Here is a 27,652-nt window from a genome sequence, read left to right on the forward strand (position 1 = left end):
GTGTGACTGTAAATTACATGGACCTTTCTGACTTGCACAGACCTCAGGTTTCTGGGTTCAGAGCATTTTACAGCAGGGAAAATTAGGGAAAATCACAGCTGATCCACCCTTTAGGCTAAAAACTCAGGCTGCAGGTTAGCATTCCCCAACTTGGTGTTTTTAAATTCAGCCTCAGCCACAAGATCCAGGAGACACCAGCATCTCCAGTTAGGTAGCAGCTCTGTGCTTTCTTGTTCTGTGAAAAACTACCCTGTCCAGCCACTCCTGCAAACGGCGCTTGTCAGGGAGCATTCTGGCTCAATGGAATTATGGAAGTGTAGCCAAATATCAATAATCATGTGTCTGGAGCCATAGATAATACTGATGAACAAAGATACTGATTTGGTGACTCACAGAGAGTTGCAGCTGTTGCTACAGATTGTCACAGGTGATCTGCTCCAAGGGTCCCAGGTACTGGCTGCATCGGAATCACTTAGGGAGCTTGAACACAATTTTTGTGTTGTGCCCATGCTTGGAGATTCTGCTTCAGGAGGTCTGGGGTAGACCCAGGAATCTAGGTGACTATGATGTGTGGCTACATTTGGGAAACTCAGCTCTCCTCAACTGTGTTCTTTTATAGGGAGGAAATTGGGGCTCAGAGAGGGGAAGTGGCCCAGGGTTCTCCAGGTAGTCGTAAGTGGATGTGATCCTGCCTGTTCTGTCGACTCCCAAACCAGGCTTTCTTCCCAATTGCTCTCTTGGCCTCCTCTGAAACCTCATTTTAGTCATGGTGCTCCCCCTACGACTGCTTCTAGCAAAGCACTGAGACCAGAGGAGCACAGCATGAGGCCACTCAGCCCAGGGTGGCTCCGTGACACTCACATCATCCGGCGACTGTGATTCTCAGAGTCACAGATTGGTTGGGCTATCCTGGGACAGACGTGGGCAGGGAATGAAATTGTCTTTCATCTGCCTCAGGGGCATTCCTCCTCCCCTACACCATCATGGCCATTTTTGGGGGAATCCCGCTCTTTTACATGGAGCTCGCACTGGGACAGTACCACCGAAATGGATGCATTTCAATATGGAGGAAAATCTGCCCGATTTTCAAAGGTAACTGAAGGGCTTGGTGGGGTGGGTAAGTGGAGCCTCTCAGGAAGGGATTTCCATCAATGGGTGGGAGCTGGGGGCCTTCTTCTGGAATCAGTCAGGCCTTAGGCATCCCTGGGAGACGGCTTGAGTAATTAAGGTTTTGACTGCGTAAGTGGTGTGAAATTGTTAAAGAGAAACAGAATAAACGGCAATGAGAAGTAAACTAATGTAAACATTTTAAAGCATTAACAGGACATGTACACATTTTCTAAAACATGTTACCTTGCAAATACATATGAGTGACTAACGGCAGGGCCACTTTTCCCACGGTGGCCTGGAGTCCTTGGAATGGAATGGAGGGCAGCACCCACGTGTACCCCTCTGCTGGGCTGCGGGGCTCTCCAGTGCCCCGTTTCAGCCTTTTGTCGTTGGGCCACCCTTAAACTCGGCCTCTGTCTCTCCATCTCACCCACTGCCCAGGGATTGGTTATGCCATCTGCATCATTGCCTTTTACATTGCTTCCTACTACAACACCATCATGGCCTGGGCGCTATACTACCTCATCTCCTCCTTCACGGACCAGCTGCCCTGGACCAGCTGCAAGAACTCCTGGAACACTGGCAACTGCACCAATTACTTCTCCGAGGACAACATCACCTGGACCCTCCATTCCACGTCCCCTGCTGAAGAATTTTACACGTAAGTGCATGTAAGTGAGGGGTTGGCCTGTTAGGGGCAGGCCACACCCCTGGGGTTTGGCTTCTTAAAAAGAAGGCCAGGGCCAAGGGCTCCTCACCCCTCTCCTAGCCAAGGGCTCCTCACCCCTTTCTGAGAGATGAAGCTGTCAGGGGTGGGAGTAGCAGAATTTGGAGTTGGGAAACTCTACCTCAAGTGCTCCACGGCCTGGCCCTGCTGTGCCTCCTTGCACTTTCTCATGCGCCAAGTCAGGTTGCTCCAATGCGCCCAAGCCCGTCCCTCCCTTCACATTCCAAAATTACTCCCCTTCTTCTGGGGTCCTCCTCTCAGCCAAATGTCATGGAGGCAAAGCATCCTAGTACTTTGATAGTTCAAAACTATTCAAATGGTTTAATGTGTCAACTTCATAAGTGGGATCTACCCTTTGGAAGAAGATGCTTGAGGAAGGTAGTATTCTTTAATGCTGGAATTTCAGGCAATGGCAGCCCAAAGAGAGAGCTACTTTGGGGTAGGGAAGGGAGCCAACTCCCCACACTTACACATCCCTCATGTTCCCAAAAGCCAGTCACATTGGTCAAAGGAGTTCAGGTCCCATCCAGCAAAGGAGAATCCAGGAAGTCTGCCTTTAGGTTGAACACTCTTCCCAGGGTGTTGGCCAAATGTGCTTTGTGGTCCTTCAGGACAGGCAGGGCCAATCCCAGCTCTTCCTGGGCCTCAGTGACCACTTGGTCCTAGCAGCACAGTGTCCATTTGTCCCGGGCACCCTCAAAGGAGCAGCACAGATGTGTGCCCAGGTCACTCTACAGAGCCTCTCAGGGGCCTTTCTTTCTCCTTCACCCCAGGCGCCACGTCCTGCAGATCCACCGGTCTAAGGGGCTCCAGGACCTGGGGGGCATCAGCTGGCAGCTGGCCCTCTGCATCATGCTGATCTTCACTGTTATCTACTTCAGCATCTGGAAAGGCGTCAAGACCTCTGGCAAGGTGAGGAAGGCTCTGGCTGCTGACCCAGGGCTGCCCAGGGGCCCACAGGCTCTCAAACTCAAAACCCAGTAGCCTGGACAGACAGCACTGTTTCCTTCCACACCAAACACATTCCATGATGCACCCTCTCTCTCTTCACCGCATTTGTTAGAAAATTCTAGAAGTGGATTGGGCATGGTGGCTCACGCCTCTAATCCCAGCACTTTGGGAGGCTGAGGTGGGTGGATCATTTGAGGCCAGGAGTTCAAGACCAGCCTGGCCAACACATCGAAACCTCATCTCTACTAAAAAAAAAAAACAAACAAACAAACAAAAAAAACAATAGCCACATGTGGTGGCAGGCGCCTGTAATCCCAGCTACTCGGGAGGCTGAGGCAAGAGAATCACTTGAACCTGGGAGGTGGAGATTTCTGTGAGCCAAGATCATGCCATTACACTCCTGGGCAACAGAGTGAAATTCTGTCTCACTAAAAAAAAAAAAGGAAAAGAAAAAAAGAATATTTTCTAGAAATGGGCCAATGCCAAGAACCATTACATGATTTTTTTTTTCAAGATTCCTTTAACCCACTGGTAGTACCACAATTAATAATCGTGGCAATAACTTACTGGAAACCCATCATGGACCATGTTCAGTGCTTTTTATACACTGGCCAGTGCTATTGTTTCCTGCTAGATACTCCCTCAACCTTACAGGTGCGTAGTGGGCTCAGAGGTAGTTCTCCTGGCCAACCTGAATCCGATCCCTGTGTGACTCCAAGGGTTGTGATCTTTCTGCCACACCACCTCGCCCTCCTTTCTCAAGGTCTTCAAGAATAAAAGACACTGACATCCATTCACCCACCTCCCTCCCCTCCCCTCCCCCGCTCCCTTCTCCTTCTCCCCTCCCCTCCCCTCCCCTCCCTGGAACAGCATGGTGATAACCCTTCTTCCTTACAGGTGGTGTGGGTGACAGCCACCTTCCCTTATATCATCCTTTCTGTCCTGCTGGTGAGGGGTGCCACCCTCCCTGGAGCCTGGAGGGGTGTTCTCTTCTACTTGAAACCCAATTGGCAGAAACTCCTGGAGACAGGGGTAAGATGATGAGGGAAATATGTGTACCTGTCTGTCATTTTACTAAACGAAGCTGGTCCTCCTCCAAATAGGACAGTAGGGACAACTGAAATGTGGCTTCAGTGTGCAAGTCTGCAATGATACTTTAACCAAGAAATACAAGCTTTAAAGTACAGTTGAGGCCACTGGATGGGTTTATGCCTGAATCATAGGAAGAGAAATCACATTTGTTGGCACTTGATTTACGGCTATGCCTGGAATGAGCCTTCAAAGCTGTTTTTCTGCCTCTGCACTTAGCCACATGGAGGCAGGAGAGGCGACCCTGCTGGTGCCAGGGTAAGCCTGTGTCTCCCCCTCACCCCATGCCCTTAACCCTGCTGTGTTCCAGGTGTGGATAGATGCAGCCGCTCAGATCTTCTTCTCTCTTGGTCCGGGCTTTGGGGTCCTGCTGGCTTTTGCTAGCTACAACAAGTTCAACAACAACTGCTACCAGTGAGTATCTGGGGTCCCCAAGCAAAGCTTGAAAGTGGTGTGAGTGAAAGTCAGCTAGTGTGGAGGAAGGTGATTGGACCGACGGCCTCGAATCTGGCCAGGCTTAGGCCTTGATGCCACTGCCCCTCAGGGGTGCTGCAGGCCCCTGAGCAGCTCACCCATGGCCAGAGCACTCATCCAGGCCGTGGCTTCACCTGGGCCACTCAGGCTGAGAGGGGCCCCATGCCCTTCGGTTTTGTCAGCGCTCCTGTATATAAAAATAATAAGAGGCTGGACATGGTGGCTCACGCCTGTAATCCCAGCACTTTGGGAGGCCAAGGCAGGTGGATCACCTGAGGTCAGGAGTTCCAGACTAACCTGGCCAACATGGCGAAACCCTGTCTGTACTAAAAATACAAAGATTAGCCAGGCATGGTGGTGCACACCTGTAAGCACAGCCACTTGGGAGGCTGAGGCACGAGAAGTTGCAGTGAGCTGAGATCTTGCCACTACACTCCAGCCTGAGTGACAGAGCAAGATTCCAGAAAGAAAGAGAGAGAGAGAGAGAAACAAAGAAAGAAAGAAAGAAAGAAAGAGAGAGAGAGAGAAAGAAAGAAAGAAAGAAAGAAAGAAAAAGAAAGAAAGAAAGAAGAAAGAAAGGAAGGAAGGAAAGAAAAAGAAAGAAGGAAAGAAAGAAGAAAGAAAGAAGGAAGGAAAGAAAGAAAGAAAGAGAGACGGGGTGCGGTGGCTCACACCTGTAATCTCAACACTTTGGGAGGCCAAGGCGGGTGGATCACGAGGTCAGGAGATCGATACCATCCTGGCTAACACGGTGAAACCCCATCTCTACTAAAAATACAAAAAAATTAGCCAGGCATGGTGGCGGGCGCCTGTAGTCCCAGCTACTCAGGAGGCTGAGACAGGAGAATGGCGTGAACCCAGGAGGCGGAGTTTGCGGTGAGCCAAGATCGTGCCACTGCACTCCAGCCTGGGCGACAGAGTGAGACTCCATCAAAAAAAAAAAAAAAAAAAGAAAGAAAGAAAGAAAGAGAAATTGCAAAGCAAGTTTACAAAAAGCTGCAACATACAATTAAGTAGTTAGGTTTAACTAGTCAATGTGTTTAACAATAAAAATTGTAATGTGATTATTTGTATTATGTATAAACAAAAAGTATGATGATCACATTATTTTGACTAACACAAAATACCATAATTTTTCTTTTCTTTTCTTCTTTTTTTTTTTTTGAGACGGAGTTTCGCTCTTGTTGTCCAGGCTGGAGTGCAATGGTGCAATCTCAGCTCACCACAACCTCTGCCTCCCGGGTTCAAGCGATTCTCCTGCCTCAGCCTCCCGAGTAGCTGGGATGACAGGCATGCGCCACCACGCCTGGCTAAATTTGTATTTTTAGTAGAGATGGGGTTTCTCCATGTTGGTCAGGCTGGTCTCCAACTCCCGACCTCAGGTGATCCACCCGCCTCAGCCTCCCAAAGTGCTGGGATTACAGGCGTGAGCCACTGTGCCCAGCCAAAATGCCATAATTTTTGCAACAAAATCCTATTTCAGAAATTTTAACAAAACAGGAAATGTTACACCAATTATGGTTTTAAATATCACCCACTGGGCCAGGTGCAGTGGCTCAAACCTGTAATCTTAGCCCTTTGGGAGGCTGAGGCAGGAGGATCACTTGAGCCTAAGAGTTTGAGTCCAGCCTGGGCAACATGGTGAGATCCCATCTCTACAAAAAATTTAAAAATTAGCTGAGTGTGGTGGTGCATGCCTATGGTCCCAGCTCTTCGGGAGGCTGAAGCAGGAGGATTGCTTGAGCCCGGGAGGTTAAGGCTGCAGTGAGCTGTGTTCATGCCACTGCACTTCAGCCTGTGCAACAGAGGGAGACCCTATCTCAAAAATAAATAAATAAATAAATAAATGTCACCCATCATCTTTAGACTTAATTTTGATTGATCACAGATGGCAGCATCCATCAATCTCTTTGTGCTATGCATAAGATAATTGTAAAACTGATTTTTTTAAAGGTGGGAGGGAGATTCACATGTACCCTAAGCAATGTGGCCTTGCTCTGGGACACCACCCTGCAGTTGTATGATGAGGCTGTCATTTAAAAGTGTGAGATCAGGAGTTTGAGACCAGCCTGGCCAACATGGGGAAACCCCATCTCTACTAAAAATACAAAAATTAGCCAGGCGTGGTCGTGGGCGCCTGTAATCCCAGCTACTTGGGAGGCTGAAGCAGGAGAATCACCTGAACCCAGGAGGCAGAGGGTACAGGGAGCTGAGATCGAGCCACTGCACTCCAGCCTGGGCAATAGAGCAAGGCTCTGTCTCAAAAAAAAAAAAAAAAAAAAAAAATGAGGGTATCTCTCTGGCTGGCAGTCTGTGACTTAGTTTGAAGATAAAGCCTAAATCTGAGGATCTCACAAATGTGAGGCTCAGGCCCTGTCCTGGCCCCCACGCCAACCCGGGCCCTGCTCCAGAACAAGGCTGGTTTGAAATGGAGAGGTCTGTGCTAGCAGGATTGCCTTTTAAAGCACCCCTGACTGCTCTTCTTCCTCCACCATGTGTGGTGGTCATGGCAGTCAGAGCTTCAGGCCTCGGCAGCTGGGTTCTGGGAGAAGGCGAAGGGACTCCGGGACAGGCTTGAGGTTCCTTGAGTTCAGCCTGCTTGTCCTTGCCGTGGCCGCCCTGTCTAAGGCAGGGCAGGCACACGGACAGATGCTCCTTAGACCCCTGATCTTGGAACTGTCTCAGGCGGCCCCTTGGGTTTTCCCCTCCAGAGATGCCCTGGTGACCAGTGTGGTGAACTGCATGACGAGCTTCGTTTCGGGATTTGTCATCTTCACAGTGCTCGGTTACATGGCTGAGATGAGGAATGAAGATGTGTCTGAGGTGGCCAAAGACGCAGGTAGGACCTCAGGTTCTATGCAGGTCCCTTGCTCCTACTGAGTTGCTTTGCTTTGAATCTTTGTAAAGATCTAACTTTTGATTTATTTCTAAATGTTCCTGAAATTTTCCAAAGAAGGCTGGGCATGGTGGAGTTCAAGACCAGCCTGGGCAACATAGTGAGACCCTGCCTCTATAAAAAAATAAATGAGCTGGGGGTGGTAGTGCACACCTATAGTCCCAGCTACTCAGGAGGCTGAGGTGGGAGGATTGCTTGAGCCTGGGAGGTCAAGGCTACAGTGAGCCATGATCACACCACTGTACTTCAGCCTGGGTGACAGAATAAGACCCTGTCTCCAAAACATTTTTTATTCAAAGATTTGAGAGAAGCTCGATGCCTTAGAGATCTTTCCATGTGTTCAGGCCATGCAGGGACAGGGCAACTCCCTTGGCACCCAGTTCTGGGGCCTCCAAAATCTATGGGCTTGAAATGATGACTCTGATGATGGCTTTAAAACCAGTGGGTTTGCTTCCTGTGATGGTCTTGTGATGGCTCAAAGTCTAGTAAGCAAATAATCATTTATCCTTAGAACTGCCCCTTGCAGAAAAAGAAAATCTAGCCAATATGACCACTCTATTTTACCATGAAGTTTTTGTGGAAAAAGAAAAGAGCAACAGAGGGAGAAAAAACAGATGATGGCATCTAGTGGGCAAGGTCCCAGGGCCTTCTTGTTACAAGCATGTTAGCATGCTTGTATCTTTGGCCTGATTCGGTGCTTTGACCAGCCCCGTACCCCAAACAAGGGCACCCCTAGCTAACCCATGAGAGGCTGAAGACATGTCCCTCACACTTTCAAAAGGGACTTTAAAATAGAAAGAGGTCTTTATTCCAAGGCCTCTGTGACTCTACGGAAATCAATTTAACATTTCCTACTGTTCTGAAGCTGAAGACACTAGAGGGGGCTAACTGCCATGGACTTTAGAAATATCAATCCTGGTCCTGAGAAATCCCATGGAATTGTTATATGGTGGAAACTCTTATTCTCGTGTGCAGCTTTGCCAGTCTCTGGGTCTTGGATCTGTTACCCACCCCCAGGGTTAATGGAGGGCACACAGTTTTCAAGATGGAAGCCCCACCCTTCCTGCCTCCCAGGAACTGGGGTGGCCACGTCAGACGGAGTAGAGTGTGAGGAAGCACTTGGTGTGTGTCAAAACCTGATTCACACATAAGGTCTTGCGATGAGAATTGCAACTGTTGTTGTGGCTGAGTTTTCCTCTGTGACATCTTTGTAGGACAGGTCTTGTCAACCACCTCCTCCTCTCTCCCCTCTGTCTCAGGTCCCAGCCTCCTCTTCATCACGTATGCAGAAGCGATAGCCAACATGCCAGCGTCCACTTTCTTTGCCATCATCTTCTTTCTGATGTTAATCACGCTGGGCTTGGACAGCACGGTGAGGAAATGGGAAGGGGAAATGGGCTGTGGGAGGATGAAGAGGAATGGAGGAGGACGCAGCTGGACTCAATTCCCTCCCATCCCTGGCCATCCCAGGCAGCTTTGGCTACTCCCTTCTGGTGCTCCAGACCCCCGGCTGACTCCTCGGCATTTACCACCCTCTGGTACATTCGAGTCGTTAATGGGATAAAGTGGGTCAACGCCAGGCGCTTATGAGGCCTAAGGCTCACATATGTGAACTGTTATTAAGCACTATCCCTTGGCCCAATTATGGCGCCTACAGGCCAGGGCGAGGTCTCTCCTGGATCTCTGCTTTGCCAAGGGTTCAGTTCAGGGCCTGGAATTATTAGTGTGGAGTGAGTCTCAGCTTTGAGTTGGCCTTTCTGGTGCAAACGGAGTCTCCCCGAGAGACCTCATGTATTGAAGTTCTGTCCACGTGTGCTATTTTGTTTCCTGGCTCTCCTTAGTGATGGGCTTTAAATGACAGTGTAAAACAGGGAAACACTCTTTGAGATGCTTACATGGTCCCGCGAGCTGGGGAACTGGTGATGATCAGCTTGACCAGTCACTTAGCAACCTTACCCCTCCCTCCCGTTCACTGTCCTGAAGGCCACAGCCTTGTCCCAAAACCTCCACCGTGACTGCTTGCCTGTACCTCTCAGTTTGCAGGCTTGGAGGGGGTGATCACAGCTGTGCTGGATGAGTTCCCACACATCTGGGCCAAGCGCCGGGAGTGGTTTGTGCTCGCCGTGGTCATCACCTGCTTCTTTGGATCCCTGGTCACCCTGACTTTTGTGAGTATCAAGCCCCTCAGCTTTGAGTTGGCCTCCCCTAGGGCAGCAGAACACTACAGGAAGCTGTTCGTCTCCTTCCATCTCACACAGTGCCCTGGCTTTGGGACCAAAGGAGGGGAGGTTGTTACTCCCATTAAAAAGTTTGTCATCAAGGAGAAGAAAAGTTGTTTCTTGCGCATCTACTTGCAGACTCCGTGCATAGTATCCAGGGGCTGTCAGCATTTTACCGTAGATCCCACTAGATTTCAGGCTTCAAAAACTATCTGGAGAAAATTAGGATTTGCTTTTCCAGCCTATTTCCACTCTTTAGAGCTGCTTTCTTGAGGATACTGCCCTGACGTTCTGCACGTCATGTGTGTAATGCCGCTTGGTCTCCTCCAGAATTTGCAATGGTAAAGAAGTCACACCCTCTCTAGAGATCCTTTTTTTTTTTTTTTTTTTTTTTTTGGTAGCTGAAGTAAATACTCTAAGGCAGATTTTGCAAATGTGCATCTTTAAGCCGTGACCCCGATGGCCCTGGAGTGGGGGTCAAGGGGACTGAATGGAACCCCAGTGAGTCATGATTTAGGATAGAAAGGCAAAACTGTGACCAAGGCCCTTAATGTGTCTGGTATCCTGGGCCCTTCTGGATTCAGTCTTTAGAGGCAGGGATTCTCCAGGGTCATGTCCACAGCAGGTGTTCAATAAGTTGAAGAAAGTTTAAAATAGATCCCAAGGCCCTTTGGAGTTTGTCTCTTAAAATTTAGTGGGATGAAGAAATAAGAAGAATGAACTACATAGGATGGGAAGAGGCGTCTGAGTGGGTAAAACCTGTCCACACTGCCACTGCAAAGGCCAGTCCAAGAACAGTCCAAGAAACAGTTTCTTTTTTTTTTTTTTTTTGGACAGAGTCTTGCTCTGTCCCCCAGGCTGGAGTGCAATGGTGCTATCCCAGCTCACTGCAACCTCCGCCTCTCGTTTAAGCAATTCTCCCACCTCAGCCTCCTGAGTAGCTGGGATTAAAGGCGTGTGCCACCACGCCTGGCTAATTTTTTTGTATTTTTAGTAGAGATGGAGTTTCACCATGTTGGCCAGGCTGGTCTCGAACTCCTGACCTCAGGTGATAACGCCCGCCTCAGCCTCCCAAAGTGCTGGGATGACAGGCATGAGCCACCGCACCTGGCCTAAGAGGCAGTTTCTGGGGTACTCACGTTCGGTCCCAGGTGGGATTTTTCCAGAATGATTCTAAGTGAGGAAGCCCCTACAGGTCTCTGTAGTTGGGAGGGGTGGCTCCTTGGAGGGCCCTCACCCAGGCTCTGCTCTCCCCTCCAGGGAGGGGCCTACGTGGTGAAGCTGCTGGAGGAGTATGCCACGGGGCCCGCAGTGCTCACTGTCGCGCTGATCGAAGCAGTCGCTGTGTCTTGGTTCTATGGTAAGACGCTTCCTTCAGCCAGCTGGGTCCCTTCTACACCATCAGCCAGCACAGTAGCAAAGGGCTGATTTCACCAAAAAAGGCTGTGAGGGGCAGTTTACAAGATGTGACCTCCCGAGGATGGGTCTGTAAAAGAGTCTCGGCCAGGCGCGGTGGCTTACGCCTGTAATCCCAGCACTTTGGGAGGCTGACGCAGGTGGATCACCTGAGATCAGGAGTTCGAGACCAGCCTGGCCAACATGGCGAAACTCCATCTCTACTAAAAATACAAAAAAAAAAAACAAAAAAAAAAATTAGCCGGGCATGATGGCGCAAGCCTGTAATCTCAGCTACTCAGGAGGCTGAGGCAGGAGAATTGCTTGAATCTGGGAGGCAGAGGTTGCAGTGAGCCAAGATCGCGCCACTGCACTCCAGTCTGGACAACAGAGTGAGAGTCTGTCTCAAAACAAACAAAAAACCCAAAAACAAACAAAAATAAACCACTTTTGCATGTTATTTGTTACACATATTATCAAGGAGGGGGCACATTTTGGGTTGCACACAGGGCTGGTTTTGTTTTGTTTTGTTTTTTAAAGAAGAAATCTTCCCACCTCCTTGGCAATTCAGACAACCAAGTTCAAGTGTGTGAATCTCCATAGACCTGCCCTAGGAACTGCTGGGACCTCTCAGGGAAGCAACCACAGAGCACCTTCCCCTTCTCAATTTCTCACTCTTCTTTGGGAGTTCTCAGTTCTCACTTCCTTACCAGTTACTTTTTATAGAAGAACCTTGATCTTGATCTGGCGTATGAATGGGCAATATTGTGGTTAAAAATTTCCCTTGAAAGTTTCCAGTGTCATGGTCAAAGTCAGTGTCTGTCAGGCGGGTTCACCATTCCTGGACAAAATTCAACTGTTTTATAATAACAATGAAATCAGATACACACTCGGCTCTCAGGAAGGCGGTGTGGCACCAAGAAGGGGGTGTGTGTCTCTTCCCAGATGCCCATCCATCCTCCCAGATGTCCATCCATCCTTCCAGATGCCCATCCGTCCTCCCACCCTATGTAGAAAGAGTCTTGCTTGCTATAAAAATGCAGTTTTGTGACAAGTCCCCCAGCCCCACTTTCGGACCAGATTGTTGTCGCTGTACTCCTCCTAGAGAGAAATTCCAGAGCTACCCTGTGTGTCCGGGGTAGGAATTCCAGCTTGTCATTTCCCCTTGTCATTCCCAGTGCTGATCCTGTGACTCTGACTCTCCCAGAGAATCAGGGCACAGCAGCACAGCCCATGTCCTTTCTCAGTCTCTGCCTCTCTTCCCCTTGGGCGGTTCCAGGCATCACTCAGTTCTGCAGGGACGTGAAGGAAATGCTCGGCTTCAGCCCGGGGTGGTTCTGGAGGATCTGCTGGGTGGCCATCAGCCCTCTGTTTCTCCTGGTGAGTTGTCATTTCCCTTCTCCTCCTTGCCCTGGCAAAAGACTTCCCCCAGACACATAAAAAATGAATTGTAATAGCTGGGCACGGTGGCTCATCCTTGTAATCCCAACACTTTGGGAGTCTGAGGCAGGCGGCCATCATGGCAAAACCCCGTCTCTACTTAAAAAAATACAAAAATTAGCCGGGTGTGGTGATGGGCACCTGTAATCCCAGCTACTCAGGAAGCTGAGGCAGGAGAATGGCTTGAACCCAGGAGGCGGAGGTTGCAGTGAGCTGAAATCACGCCACTGCACTCCAGCCTGGGTGACAAAGTGAGACTCTATTTCAGAAAATAAATAAATAGTATTGAAGAATAACATATACAGAAAAGTATTAATATATAGCTCGTAAGTGTACATCTCAAAGAAATGTTATAAATTGAGCACACCTATGTAGCCAAAACCATACCAGGAGACAAAAACATGACCAGCACTTCAGAAGCCCCTCTTGTGCCCCTCCCAGCCACTATGCCCACCATGGTTCCCCACCCTTCTGACTCCTAACACCATGGAGTAGTCTGGGCTTCAGTCACTCTGGCAGTGATAGTGATGCATAACATTTATGGAGCGCTAAATGCCAGGCCAGACTTGAGGCTCAACTTACACTCACTTTTCTATAAATCCTCACAATAGTTCTATGAAGTGGTTATAGTTCTGGCACTCCCATTTTACATTTAAGGAGATTGAGGCTGGGTGCAGTGGCTCATGCCTGTTATCCCAGCACTTTGGGAGGCTGAGGTGGTTGGATCACCTGAGGTCAGGAGTTCAAGACCAGCCTGGCCAACATGGTGAAACCCCGTCTCTACTAAAAATATAAAAATTAGCTGGGCATGGTACTGGGTGCTACTCAGGAGGCTGAGGCAGGAGAATTGCTTGAACCTGGGAGGCGGAGGTTGCAGTGAGCTGAGATCACGCCATTGCACTCCAGCCTGGGCGATAGAGCAAGACTCTGTCTCAAAAAAAAAAAAAAAAAAAAAAGAAAAGAAAAAAGGAGATTGAGGCTTAGCAATGTAAAGTGAAGGGTCCAAAGTCACATAACAAAAAGAACTGTTCAAGACCAGGGAAGGATCTGCTATGCTCTTCATGGGGGCCCTGGATGGGGTACTAGTACTTCTGTGTTTACAATTTTGTATGCATCTTCTTCAAGATGATACAAAGCTCTCTAAGCAAAAATCCACGTCAAAAGTAGAATCCATTTATTATCAAAGGACCTGGGTGAGAAAGTTGAGTCCCAAGGGTTGTCCACGTGTTGAGATGTGTTCAATATTCACTTTGTCCTTGGTTCACGTGCCCCTGTCCAAGATGGATAACAGCCTGCTGGCCTGCCAAGTGTGTGCTGAAGTAGCCTGGGGTAAACTGATGTCATGCACACCAGCAGGCACTATTCTTCAGTTCTTTCATTTATCTGTAACTTTGGTTTTTTTTGTGTGGTTTTTTTTTTTTTTTTTTTTTTTGTCTTTTAGAGCCAGAAATGTTGTTAGATTCTTCCTTCAGTCCACCTCCAGCTTATTAGGAGTATATGGGCTATCCCATTTTGTTTTGGGACATCTCTTTGGCATCCAGCTGTTCTGTGTCCCCTTTCAAAACAGCTGGGTGCAGTGGTTCACATCTGTAATCCCAGCATTTTGGGAGGCCGAGGCAGGTGGATCCCTTGAGGTCAGGAGTTCAAGACCAGCCTGGGCAACATGGCGAAACCCTGTCTTTACTAAAAATACAAAAATTAGCAGGACGTGAACAAGACTCAGTCTAAACAAACAAACAAACAAAAAACAAACATGAAAACAGCCCTTTTTGTATTCTGTGTTTTGACTTTCTTGGAGTAGCCCTTTATTTTTTGTACTTCTTTTGTACCCGCACATCTTGACATTAACTTATCTATGATGGACAACATGCTTGTTCTTGTCTCTGTGACACTGCATGTGTCTCTCTGTACCCCAGAATTCCTCTTTGACTTCCTTTCCCCCGGACCCTGGAGGTTTCCAAAATCAAAGCCAGTGTTTGCACCAAGCAGCACATGTTCCCAGGCTGCAGTGACTCTGGTGCAAGCTCTGGGCTCCTGAGATGTTGGCCTCGGAGCTCCTTATGACCTTATCAGCTTGCTGATGCATTTAGGCACATTTAAAATGCGTGTGTTTTTAAATCCAGAAGTTTTAGTTGTTTTCAGTGAGAGGGTTGTGGCAAATCGCCTAGCCCATCCTACCAGAAGCAGAAGCCCTGACATAAATGGGTTATTAATTTATATTATTACCAGTACTTCTCAATAATCTACTTAAATATTTTTATTTGTTTTTCAAAGGAAGAGTCGTCATTGGATTAATTCCTTGAGGGCAGAAAGATGTTTGTTTGTTTGTTTACTTTCATATTTATTCCCCACACAGTGAGGAAATGATGTCTAGGGGAGACTTGAAGGCAAGTGAAACATTCACTGTGGGTATAAAATTTAAGAAGGCACCAAAGAGCTCAGGACTCAGGATAAATATTATTTTCACACAATATTTTTTAAAAATAAAAATTAATTCAAAAAGATCCATGATTAACAAAATATCAACATTTTCAATAAACACAGGAGCCAGCCCTGTACTTGTACATCTTACTTCACTCGCTTTACCCTAATCTGGCCCTGTTAGATCCTGTCTTTTAAAAAATTGTAATAAAATATTATTTATTTTGATTTTGGCTCCTGCTTAAATGTTGTGCCTGAGGTGAGTGCCTCCGTGTGCCCTGGGGCTTGGGTCTGTTCGTTTCTGTCAATTTCCTGCTGTCAGACTGGGTAAACTCTTGATGCACAGCCATTGAGTTTCTTTGCCCAGGAAAACCCACGTGCAGCTTTGGATGTGGGCGCACTACTCATAATTCCCATGATGTTTGCCATACTCACCCCTCTACAGTCAAGTGCCCTAGTGCCTGAGAGAGGCAAATCTGTCTTCCACTTCTACGTTTACTTAACAGATCCCCTGCTCTGGGCTTCTTAAGGCTGCTTTAGGTAAACAACAGGTAGCTTACTAAAAATATTCTTTTTCACTGCAGCCAAGTTAAAAAAAAGAAAATATTGTGTACGAGTAGAGGCCAGGATGTGTGAGGGGGTTTCTGAAGTAGCACTTGCCCCAACTGGAGGTTGAGTCCACCAGTGACTGAGTGGGATTTCCCACACCTGACATTAAGAGACAAGCAGCCGGGATGGCTCCTAACCAGATCTTCTTTCCGTTCCCAAACCATCTTTCTTCATAGCCGGCTCTGGGGATGAGGAGCCTGGGTTAGGAGGAAGGTTTGCAATTGACCAGGCTCCTGTTTTGAAGGCTTCCGCCTAGACTTAAGATAGCACCGCTCAGAAGATGGATGTGTGTTTAGCAATTTCCCATTTTATTACCTGCAGACAAAGAAAAAAAAGATATAAATAGATGTTTAACCACACAAATAATTCACATTACTGTCTTCTTTATGACTATGAAATAATAAAATAAAATTAAATCAACAGCAATAACAATTTCGGCACAGTGGTTACTAGGCAAAATCTGGAAACCAAATTGAAATAAGAAAACTCATAAACTGGGTGTCAGGAGCACACTGTGGAATTTTTCTTGGTCAAAATTCTCACAGAGTGTTCAAGTGAAAGGTGTATTAAGCTGCTATTTCTCCTTCCATAATTCCTTTCATGATGAGGACCTGTGGCAGGCAGTCATTCATTGTTGAGATGCCTAGTGGCAGAGCCATCCTTGTTGAAACTCCAGGCGATGCAGCTTAATGCAGAAGGCAGAGAGCTCAGGAAAATGGGAGAAGGACACACCCCCAGGAGCCTGAGTCCTCTCTGGGTCTTGAGAACCTTCTTATCTTTCCTGGACATCAGGCACCTTCCGTCTGACCAAAAACAACCACAGCCAGAAACGCAAGGCAATGAAAACAAAGCAGAGAGAAATATGAAGCCTGGGGCCTGGCGGGGGCTGCGGAGAGGTCACCCAGCTTATTCCTCTGCCTTCTGGCAAGACAAGGCCCAAATTACTCTCAAGGTTGCCAGTCTCTTTGCCTGGGCAGAGGCCTGTGCTGAAGTGGGAGCTGCAGGCTTCAGCCCCGACTGTAGGGGCAGCTGTAGGACTGCTGCAACATCCCCCTATAAGAAGTGAGGGCTGGGGAGGAAAATCAGGGAAAGCACCTGGCTGGTGTAGTCTTGCGGCTTGGGTACAGAAGTTGGTAATTCTGTGTGTCAGAGTTCAATCCAGGATATATCACATCTTGGGAATTTCCTGAAAGTATCTTAGCTTTAGCATTTGGTGTTTGTGGTATTGGAAACATCTCTATCTGAGTGGATATTGTTAAGGTTTTTAATGTTTCTTGGAATTTCTGTTTTAGTTCATCATTTGCAGTTTTCTGATGAGCCCGCCACAACTACGACTTTTCCAATATAATTATCCTTACTGGAGTATCATCTTGGGTTACTGCATAGGAACCTCATCTTTCATTTGCATCCCCACATATATAGCTTATCGGTTGATCATCACTCCAGGGACATTTAAGGAGGTACGTGCTAGTTAGTGTGTATATGTGTGTGTTCAGACTACTAATTGTTTTGGGAGAAAAGGATTATCTTGTTATGCTCTATTCAAAATGAGATTCACCAGGAGGCATGCAACCCTATATATGTATGTACCTGTGCCATGGCGAAGACCTCTAGTGGCTGTCACTGTTATCTTAAGGCATCTCCCAAAGCCTCAAATGCAAGGGCAAAAGAGTGAGCTGATCATTTGGGTGCACCAGAGCATTCAGCTTGGGCTGTGCATAGGTTTTCAAACTTATCAGACAACTACCCTGCCTCCTGCTTGCCACTGGGCATGAACATCAGACCTGTGATGTCTGGAGCAATACACAAATTTTAAGTGGCAATTATGGTGGGAAATGTCCATGGTCGCTTTTCTAACAGCAATGTGACAAGTATTGTTTTGAAAATCATCACAAAATAAGGATGTTGCAACAGTATCATAGTTTTAGATCAAAATTGTTAGCTATCTAACAATAGCATGATTTTAGCTCAAGCCATTGGAGTAAAAATGTTTTGCCAGGATAGCAAGATTCATTTCGGTAATGAATGCGCTGTAGAAATGTTAATAACAGTACCTTACGATTTGTATGAATGCCATTTTCAAAGCATCTGCATGTCGATTATCCTATTCTGTTATCAAAGTACCTTGGGAGGTAAACGGGCAGCCATTATTACCAGACAAGGACACTGAGGTGGGGAATAATCCTGCTCGAAGTTTCCTTATTTCCAGCTGGGCACAGTGGCTCACACCTGTAATCTCAGCATTTTAGGAGGCCAAGGCAAGTGGATCCCCTGAGGTCAGGAGTTCAAGACCAGCCTGGCCAATATGGTGAAATCCTGTCTCTACTAAAATTACAAAAATTAGCTGCGCATGGTGGCACGTGCCTGTAGTCCCAGCTACTCAGCATAATCTATAATAGCCTGAGAACGGAGGTGGGCTAATTTGAGATCTTACGCAAAATTTAGACATGAGTCCATCACAATAGTCATCCTAAGACATTTCATAAGAAATGAGAAGCAAGAGAACATAGGCAATTAAACATCAGCTCTTTCTTTTTTTTCAGACAAGGTCTCACTCTGTACCCCAGGCTGGAGTGCAGTGGTATAATCATGGCTCACTGCAGCCTCAAACTCCTGGGCTCAGGCGATCCTTTCACCTCAGCCTCCTGACTAGCTGGGACTACAGGCGCCTGGCTAAATTTTTAAATTTTTAATAGAAACAAGGTCTCACTATGTTGCCCAGGCTGGTCTCAAACTCCTGAGCTCAATCCTCCTGCCTCAGCTTCCCAAAGTGCTGGGATTGCCGGCATGAGCCACTGCACCCGGCCAAATATCAGCCCTTTCTGAGAACAACTGGGTTCATTTCTTTTTTGAAACAGGAAAACTGTATTCTGGGTGAACAGAACTCTGAGCTCTGTAGTTACTAATTTCCTACAGCCAAACCAGCCCTCTCATGACCGCACTCCCCCTAAAGAGCCTTGGGTCCCATGCTGCTTCCCGCACACTCTCCTACCCAGAGTCATTGAACGCATTCCTTCCGGTCATCCATCTTGGCAGTTGTGATGATCCATGAGCTCTGTTGCTTCAAATCCAGAGGCCAAGGTTGGAGGTGGGAACTGTGTTAGGTTAATAAATGTCATTCTTTAGTCACAGGCTACACCTCAGATCCTGGCCATCTTTCTCACAAATTCCCCCAGTTGGTCACAAGGGAATGCCACCCAAAAGTGTGTCACTAACAGAGCTCAGGTCTGTTAGCAATAGAGGTAAGACTAATTGTAGGTAGGGCGTCTTCACGAGGGGCCACCAGACGGGGAGCAGCGGGTCACCCGGAAGCAGTGTGATACACCCCTGTTGGTGAGGACCATGGAAAAGGCCCTAGTCGGCTCTGGCAGATACTCTTCCTATCTGGGCCTCGGTTTCCTCCTTTTTCAAATGTGCTCATTTGGCCATATTAACATTTCCCAAAGTGTGTTCCAGGGGCTGTCACAGGTATTACTGCTGGAGAAAAAGTTTATGTAGTCAGGTAATTTTTGGAGACTGCTGGACTAAGGCAAGTTAAACAGGTTTCTTGGCTGGGCACAGTGGGTCACACCTGTAATCCCAGCACTTTGGCAGGCTGAGGTGGATGGGTCACCTGAGGTCAGGAGTTCGAGACTAGCCTAGCCAACATGGTGAAACCCCCGTCTCTACTAAAAATGCAAAAATTAGCCGGGTGTGGTGGCGGGCACCTGTAGTTCCAGCTTCTCAGGAGGCCGAGGCATGGAAATTGCTTGAGCCTGGGAGGCAGAGATTGCAGTGAGCTGAGATCATCGAGCCACTGCACTCCACCCTGGGCAACAGAGAGAGACTCTGTCTCAAAAAAATTAAATAAATAAATAAACAGGTTTGTTTACCTGAGGACTTCTCAAGAAAACTTTAATATGCCCATGTGCATGTTTAATCTCTGAGAAGAATAAAGCATGCTGTGTTTTTTGCCAAAGGTCTAGAATTCTTCACAATTCTTTATGAATACCAGACTTGCTAGTCTGTAACTTTCTATGTGTGAGGGAGGGAAGCCTCATATAAAATCCTTTTGGGCCCTGGCCATATGCAAGGTTGGAGTTTGTGGAGTGAGCCACCGCTTACTGGTGTAATTTGAAGGGTACCATACACACCCACAGTCTGGAAGTCTTGAGGTTGGAGTCATCCACTGGCTTAGGTCATTTTTGCAGAAACTACTAATAATCCACCCAAAGATACTGGAAAATGGTCCCTAATGAGTACACGTTTATGAAGATATGAAGAGGAATCCATTTCTTAGATTAACTTGTTATCATCTTGCAGAAGGCCAGGGCCTGGCAAATTTTCAGCGCAACGGTAGCCTGGCAACTAGAATGCTGGCAAAGCACGGAAAACAGACGTGGGCCTGGCATCCTGGGTGGTCAGTCACCAACAGGGCGGCAGCCCATGTGGGTAGGTAAGGGCACAAAAACCAAGTGTTTGACTTTATGACGTTGTTCATTGCGGGCCTTGCCCCACCAAACACCTCGGTGATCTCTTCTCTCTCTGAGCTATGGTGATAGCTCCACTTAAGACAAGTTCTAATAGTCGAGCATCGTACCATGCACCTGTAGTTCCAGCTACTTGGGAGGCTGAGGCAGGAGGATCCCTTGAGCCCAGGGGTTCAAGACTGCAGTGAGGCATGATTGTGCCGCTGCACTCCAGCCTGGGCAACAGAGCAAGACCCTGACTCTTAAAAAAAAAAAAAAGGACTCGTTATAGTGATCTCTGTCTAGTTCTCAACTAACAAGCCATAATTCTGTTTAATCAGGTATAGTTCGCATGTTAGTCTGTGGGAATGCATGGTTTCTGACAAGTTGCTTTCCGTGACTCGGCATGCTCTGGTAGCTGATGACTCCTTTTTAAACGGATGACTCCTTTTTAAACTCCCTGCAATGACTCCTTTTTAAACGGATTTCTAGTGTGAAAGTTCAGTACACAGATACTAAGGTCATGAGGAGCACAAAATGTGCAATTTTGTGCATTTTGCCCTATAGTGCATTTCATTAACTGTAGGACTGGAACTTTTTGAATTCTATAGGCCCTATTTCTTAAAGAACAAACTCCCAGAATGAGAAAATAGAAAAGCGTGAAGGCAACTCCAGACATTTTCAGTCCAAAATAAAAATGACAGGAGCAGAACTTCACCTAAAGATCAGTAAATCAAAGGATGCTTTCAGATCCAAATTGTCTGCTTATGATACATACAGACTTTTGGCCAACAAAGATTTTATTAAGCAACTTAATAAAGATTTTTCGAAGCCTCTGCAGTGCGGCTGTTTTTTTTTTTTTTCCTCCATATCCCTGAGCTGCTTTTTGCCACTCTGATGCTGAGTTTTACAAGGCCGGTTGTATATTTCATACCTAAGCCCAAGTATATTTCAGGTCCATCTTAAAGCTTCTGTGTACCTCAGCTGTTTCTACAGCAGACCTTCTCAGCCACTTCTCTGTGATGAGTACTACTACATCAACACAATGTTGCATTAGAAGTGATGATTTCAATAATCGCATCTTTTACAATTTAACTATGTGATAATTTATACTCTCATATGAACTAACCAGTATTGCTTTACAGGTGAATTCATTAAATTAGTAACATCCTGGCTGTTACAGTGGCTGATAGCACTGGGCAGTATGGCTGCAGTGTATCTGCAGGAGACAAGGAGCCTGGGTGAGGGGATGGGGGCCAAAACCCAGCAATTATTCTGCTCCCCAAGCCCTGTGTGGCCGCAGAAGTCTCCTCTGTCCAGGGAAAAGGGTACCCTTTCCCAAGTCCTTCAAAAGCATGTTATTGGCCAGCAGAGATTCTGTTGAAGGCTCATCATTTTCTTCCATTAGTGTTATAATGATTTTCTTAGTTTACAGATGTGTATAGTTTCTGAATATACCATTTTAATTCATATCTGAGAATACATAAATTGGGAATTCTTTTCCTAAGGCATGTCAATGAGACTATTCCAACTCGCTCTTAGATGTTATTAAAGTGTTATTTAAGCTTTGTTTTAATATTAATGTTGACTATTTTTGCAAGTTTTAAAAATTACAAGGATGTTTATAACATTGTATTTTCTTCCCAATAGCGTATTATTAAAAGTATTACCCCAGAAACATCAACAGAAATTCCTTGTGGGGACATCCGCTTGAATGCTGTGTAACACACTCACCGAGAGGAAAAAGGCTTCTCCACAACCTCCTCCTCCAGGTCTGACGAGGCACGCCTGCCTTCTCCCCTCCAAGTGAATGAGTTTCCAGCTAAGCCTGATGATGGAAGGGCCTTCTCCACAGGGACACAGTCTGGTGCCCAGACTCAAAGCCTCCAGCCACTTATTTCCATGGACTCCCCTGGACATATTCCCACGGTAGACTGTGACACAGCTGAGCTGGCCTATTTTGGACGTGTGAGGATGTGGATGGAGGTGATGAAAACCACCCTATCATCAGTTAGGATTAGGTTTAGAATCAAGTCTGTGAAAGTCTCCTGTATCATTTCTTGGTATGATCATTGGTATCTGATATCTGTTTGCTTCTAAAGGTTTCACTGTTCATGAATACGTAAACTGCGTAGGAGAGAACAGGGATGCTATCTCGCTAGCCATATATTTTCTGAGTAGCATATAGAATTTTATTGCTGGAATCTACTAGAACCTTCTAATCCATGTGCTGCTGTGGCATCAGGAAAGGAAGATGTAAGAAGCTAAAATGAAAAATAATGTGTCCATGTAAGCTTGTGAGTCTGTGTATATTGTTGTTTCAGTGTATTCTTATCTCTAGTCCAATATTTTGGGCCTATTACAAATATATGAATTTCCCCAAATTTTTCTTACATTAACAAATTCTACCAACTCAATTGTGTATGGAGGTTATTATTTGAAGGGTACAATCACTAAGACATGCTCTGCCACCCACTCCTTTTCCAGTGACACTACTTGAGCCACACACTTTCCTTTACAGGCCAGCCTCTGGCGTTTGCTGCACCTCATTGCCACCTTCCTGTCTCTCTGTGCTAAACATTCAGGACAGTGTTCCACAGGCAGATCTGGCCTATTTCATTAGTCACCATGGCTTGGCTGTGAAGTACGTTGAAGGTGGATCTTGTCGCATGCCCCTTCAGTGTTCACCTGGCCCTCTGGTTTAAGTTCTGTCTGCCTTACGTGACTGAGTTTGTCCAGGTTGCTTTGCTCGGTGAAGAGAGGAGGGTAAATCGGATTCTCGTTTAGCACTGGGGTATACAGATCTGGCACCCAAACCTAAACCAAGGCATCTTCACTCCAAGAGCAGTTGGAGAGTCTGGGTTAGCCTTACGTGGACCTCGCCGCTCGCTGGCGGTCACGATTGTGAGCCCTCCAGATAATTTTTAAGGTTGAGTCTAAGTAAGGCTGCTTGGGAAATGGTCAGCTAAGTAAATCACCTTTCATTTCACATAAGGCCCTTAATATAGATAAGTAAATTTGGCCTTTGGTGTCTCATGACTCTCAGAGGCATAGGTAGAGGAGCAAATTAATATTTGCAGCATGGGAATTCCTTATCAGAATTTTGAGGGGAATAAATCCTCATCAGAGACAAAAGGACTTAATCATCTGGCCACCTATCACTTCAGTTCTCTGTATAAATGAAATTTAATTCTAACAACCTTATAAAAAGAAGGTCCAGACAGCAGAGGAAATGTCCTGTCCAATTCTAGGTTTTCCTCCCTGGGCCTCCTTTCCCCAGCATTGTCTACCCTGGCCCACTTCCTGCATTCTCCCCATGCCCTGCTATTTCTGATTCTTTGCTTCTCCTAGCGAGATACTTTCCTTATATGATAGCTGCTGAGAAGTTTCCCAGAATTGCTAGAGGAAAAGAAGCGGGGAATTTAGAAATATCCCTCACTGACCTAACTCCATTATCTTCACTCTTTCATTCTTCCTGCCGCCTCATGCCCATTCTCTTTACTGTCTAGCATGCTGAAAGAAGGAAGTGATCTAAATGCCAGCGTGTTCAGTGGTAAATATTAGTTGGTGCAAAAGAAAAACCATGATTACTTTTGCACCAACCTAATAGCTTTGCAAATTTTAAGAACTTGCTTTATGAAGATATTCGGATATGGATTCTCCCCACCCCACATACTTAGACATTGTTCAAATATACTACTTTTAAAAAAACACCTTTTCAAACAGAATTAGAGTTTTGCCAAGTCTGGTATTAATGGAATTGTACAGGAGCTTTGAAAGTTTTCAAACTTTATTAAACTAAAAAAAAAAAAAAATCGAAAATCTCTGTCTGTTCCGCATAGTATGCATTTATTTGACCCCTATTTATCAATACTACGATGGGTTTTTTTTTTAAAGAAAATGTAAGAGTAGGTAGGTGGATTTTAAAATAATATTTTAAAGACCTTTTACGTCTATATGTAGCATTTATAGAAAAATAAAAACTAAAAATAGAATTGAATTGTAACATTATTTAAGGACTGAAGTTTTTTTTTTTCTTGTATCAGTAAGAAATACCCAAGAGGCTGGGTGCAGTGGCTCACACCTGTAATCCCAGCACTTTGGGAGGCTGCGGTGGGAGGATCACATGACATCAGGAGTTTGAGACCAGCTTGGCCAACATAGTGAAACGCCGTCTCTATTAAAAATACAGAAAATTAGCTGAATGTGGTGGCAGGCGCCTATAATTCCAGCTACTTGGGAGGCTGAGGCAGGAGAATTGTTTGAACCCAGGAGGCAGAGGTTGCAGTGAGCCAAACGTTCCATTGCATTCCAGCCTGGATGACAAGAGCGAAACTCCGTCTCAAAAAAAAAAAAAAAAAAATTGTTATGCTTAGTTCCATGGAAAGACTATTCTGAAGCTTTAAGTCTTCTTTTTCTATTTTCCGTAGTATTGCCCTTTCCCCACTTCATTGCTTAACTGTCTCTAAATTTTAATGATAATAATATTTTAAAGGTCAGATAATGCTATTAGAGGCAGAGACAAACCTGGGGACCAAGCTAATTTCTCTGCTATTGAGAGCGCTAAAGACAGGTGAACTGGAGTTTTATTTCCTCTGCTAGAATGAAATAATACCCTCTCCACCAGGCACAATGGCTCACACCTGTAATTCCAGCACTTTGGGAGGCCAAGGTGGGTGGATCACTTGAGGTCAGGAGTTCGAGACCAGCCTGGCCAACATGGTGAAACCCCATCTCTACTAAAAATACAAAAATTAGCAAGCCATGGTGGCATGCTTCTGTAATCCCAGCTACTTGGGAGACTGAGGTGGGATAATCACTTGAACCTGGGAGGCGGAGGTTGCAGTGAGCTGAGATTGTGCCACTGCACTCCAGCCTGGGTGACAGAGCAAGACTCCATCTAAAAAACAAAAACAAAAACAAAAAAACCCTCTCAATTGGTTTAATACCACGATAGAAAAGATAAATATTTTAGGATGGAATCTTAAATATGTCTGTCCTTTTGTTTCATATAGTTGAAATCAATTCAATATTGTTTCTACATTAGGTGTTTCAAAAACAGTCACCTTTGCAACAGAAGAGCTCTTTTGTTGAAAATGATTCACAATATATTTCAGTTGGAATGTCAGGTGGTATTTCTCTTACCAACACCTCACAGAATCTATGCCAAGCTGCTCTACCACCAATGCAAGTATTTTTTTAAAGCTACTAAAATAAACTTTCTTCACCAGCCAACTCTAATTTGGAGACAGTGTGCATTGGTGAAGGACCTCGTCAGAATAAGTTTGAATGTCTACTGAACTAAGAAGAATTTTGTCGTTTGGGGGAGAGAATAGATAGCATCAGTCCTTCAATTCTGTAACTGAAGACTCCAATTATAGTAGATAAGAATTGTGTCTAGCAATTTTTAAACACTGACAGTCCAAACAAAAATATTTGGTGAGGAAGGATGTCCCATATTTTTGCTTAAATATCATAAACAAATATGAGCATTTACTAATTTTTTAAACAGCATTTTGAAAGATTATTCTTATTTACACTCTAAAATTAAAGGCGTACTTTATCTTAAGAAAATGATATATTAAAAATTCATATTTTAAAAGATAAAATTGGGGAATTTACAGTTATTTTGTGAATGGCCTTTAAACTATGATTTGATCTATATACAACTTTTCAGAATACTTTTGATTGTGTGTTGGACATATCTAAAATTAATTTTATCTGGCAGAATTAAACCTAAATTTATTTGTATAAAAGAGTCCCCTTTCTAAAATTCATACAGTACCCTTGTATTCATTTATGCAGTGTTTATAAATATTTCAAGTTAGATTGTGAGATATTAATAAATGATTTATGCTGTGAACTGTTACTGTAATAACTCTTAATATCATGATTTGTTGTATCATTAAAAAAACACAAAATTCTAAACTCTTAAGGTTAAAAATCTTAACCTTATAGTCAAAATATTTAAACATCTCCCTAAACATCACTGCATAGCACTTACAAAAACTACATTGAATTAGATGTATTCAATTTCCATAAAGTTAAATAAGTTAATATAATTCTTTGTAATTTGTGAAGAGCTTTAGTTTATAATGTTCTTCCCCATATATTTCATGGGATCACCAGAAGTCTAGGTGACAGCTGTATTTTCCCAGGTGAGGATGGGGGTGGGATGAAGAGCCTGAGGCTCAAAGAGGCTGATTGATTTGCCCAAGTTCACACACCTGGAACGTTCCAGGACAGGCTTTATGCCTATAGGTTTTCTAATTCCAGCCCAAAGGTTATTTACATGTTTAGCTTTAAAATTAGCATCCACAGAAGCTTGAGAAATCCAAAGAGTATTCAACTGCAGAATGGGTTTTTTTCTAAACTGCAAGGATGTTCTATCTCATTTTAAAGTGTGATAGGGAAGAATAATTAACATAGGGGAAGAACCTGTTACTGATATTCATTACATGTGTGCTGTCCCCAGCCAGAGACAGCAGCAGTCCCCAGCCTTTTTGGCACCGGGACCGGTTTCATGGAAGAAAATTTTTCTACGGATAGTGGGGAGCAGAGGGGTATTTCAGGATGAAACTATCCCACCTCAGTTCATCAGACATTAGATTCTCATAAGAAGCACACAACCTGGATCCCTCGCATGCATAATTCACGACAGGGTTCACACTCTTGTGAGAATCTAATGCTGCCACTGATGGGACAGGAGGTGAAGTTCAGGTGGTAATGAGCTGTGTGGTCCAGTTCCTAACAGACCTCCTGCCCTACAGTTAAAGACTCTCCAGTTACCATCACCACACTAAATCTAATCCTTGTACTAGATTCAAATTATCTGATTTACATTGACTTGTTTAAAGAGGTATTAAGGTAGGGATTCCCAAAATAAAGGATAACATAAGCCAAAGACGGGTGACAAAAAGAAAGAAAAACAAGAGCGAGAAAATAAAATGGGACCAGAAATGAGGCTACATGTCACACCAGAATGACTTCCACATGTGCCGTTGGTATGCCACAGATCTGATCCTAGGCTTCATTAGAGATAACTTTCATCCAGATATGAGATGCCATTTATTATCACTAAGGCTTAGTGGTCACTCTGGGTGCTGCTGCTTTTCCAGGGATATTGCTATTATTTAAAATAAATGCTAATGTTGTCAGTGCTTTATAGAGAGTTAGGGCAACTCCAGTATTAAAGTGTAATATTTCAATTACAGGAATCTCTTTGGAGTCTCAGCTCCAGTTTTGGAACATATCACTAAGTAATAACTAAAGATCTCAAAATGATTACCAGTATTTTTTTTCACACACTTTTTTTTTTCTTTTTCTTTTTTTAGACAAAGTGTCCTGTCACCCAGGCTGGAGTGCAGTGGCGTGATCTTGGCTCACTGTAGCCTTAACTTCCTGGACTCAAGTGATCCTCCCACGTCAGCCTGCTGAGTAGCTGGGACTACAGGCATGCACCACCATGACTGGCTAATTCTTTGCATCTTTAATAGAGACCGAGTTTTGCCATGTTGCTCAGGCTGGTCTCATACTCCTGGGCTCAAGCAATCTGCCCACCACGGCCTCCCAAAGTACTGGGATTACAGGCATAAGCCACTGCACCCAGTGACATGGTTTTTATAAACTAAAAAATTCAATATGTAAAATGGTGGAGAGGATAGTTAATGCTGAGATCTGAATAAATGGACTTGAATAAAAAGTAGAATATATCTTATAGATTCTAACTACAAAAATGAAAATGAGAGATGTATCTTTGACAAATGAAGACATTCTCCTACATAACCACAATTAAACCATCATAGTTAGGAAAGTAACACTGCTGCATGACTGTCAACTCATCTTTAGACCCTGTTCAATGATCTTTAAGAAA

The 27,652-nt window shown here is 45.2% G+C and overlaps 1 protein-coding gene across 2 annotated transcripts in view; it reads left to right on the plus strand.

Moving 5' to 3' along the window:
• SLC6A4 (solute carrier family 6 member 4) overlaps nucleotides 1-26,497 on the plus strand; it is a 45,521-nt gene extending 19,024 nt beyond the window's left edge. For both annotated transcript variants that reach the window (XM_055388598.2, XM_031011262.3), the window contains exons 4-15: nucleotides 958-1,092; nucleotides 1,552-1,771; nucleotides 2,611-2,749; nucleotides 3,686-3,820; nucleotides 4,188-4,291; nucleotides 7,063-7,190; nucleotides 8,507-8,619; nucleotides 9,284-9,415; nucleotides 10,727-10,826; nucleotides 12,141-12,241; nucleotides 16,624-16,791; nucleotides 21,430-26,497. In XM_055388598.2, the coding sequence (XP_055244573.1) occupies nucleotides 958-1,092; nucleotides 1,552-1,771; nucleotides 2,611-2,749; nucleotides 3,686-3,820; nucleotides 4,188-4,291; nucleotides 7,063-7,190; nucleotides 8,507-8,619; nucleotides 9,284-9,415; nucleotides 10,727-10,826; nucleotides 12,141-12,241; nucleotides 16,624-16,791; nucleotides 21,430-21,504 (1,550 nt within the window). In that variant the 3' untranslated portion in view covers nucleotides 21,505-26,497. The remainder of the gene's footprint in view (nucleotides 1-957; nucleotides 1,093-1,551; nucleotides 1,772-2,610; nucleotides 2,750-3,685; nucleotides 3,821-4,187; nucleotides 4,292-7,062; nucleotides 7,191-8,506; nucleotides 8,620-9,283; nucleotides 9,416-10,726; nucleotides 10,827-12,140; nucleotides 12,242-16,623; nucleotides 16,792-21,429) is intronic.
• The last annotated feature ends 1,155 nt before the right edge of the window (nucleotides 26,498-27,652 follow it).

This window comes from Gorilla gorilla, chromosome 4, assembly GCF_029281585.2.
Source record: "Gorilla gorilla gorilla isolate KB3781 chromosome 4, NHGRI_mGorGor1-v2.1_pri, whole genome shotgun sequence".
Classification (NCBI taxonomy): domain Eukaryota; kingdom Metazoa; phylum Chordata; class Mammalia; order Primates; family Hominidae; genus Gorilla; species Gorilla gorilla.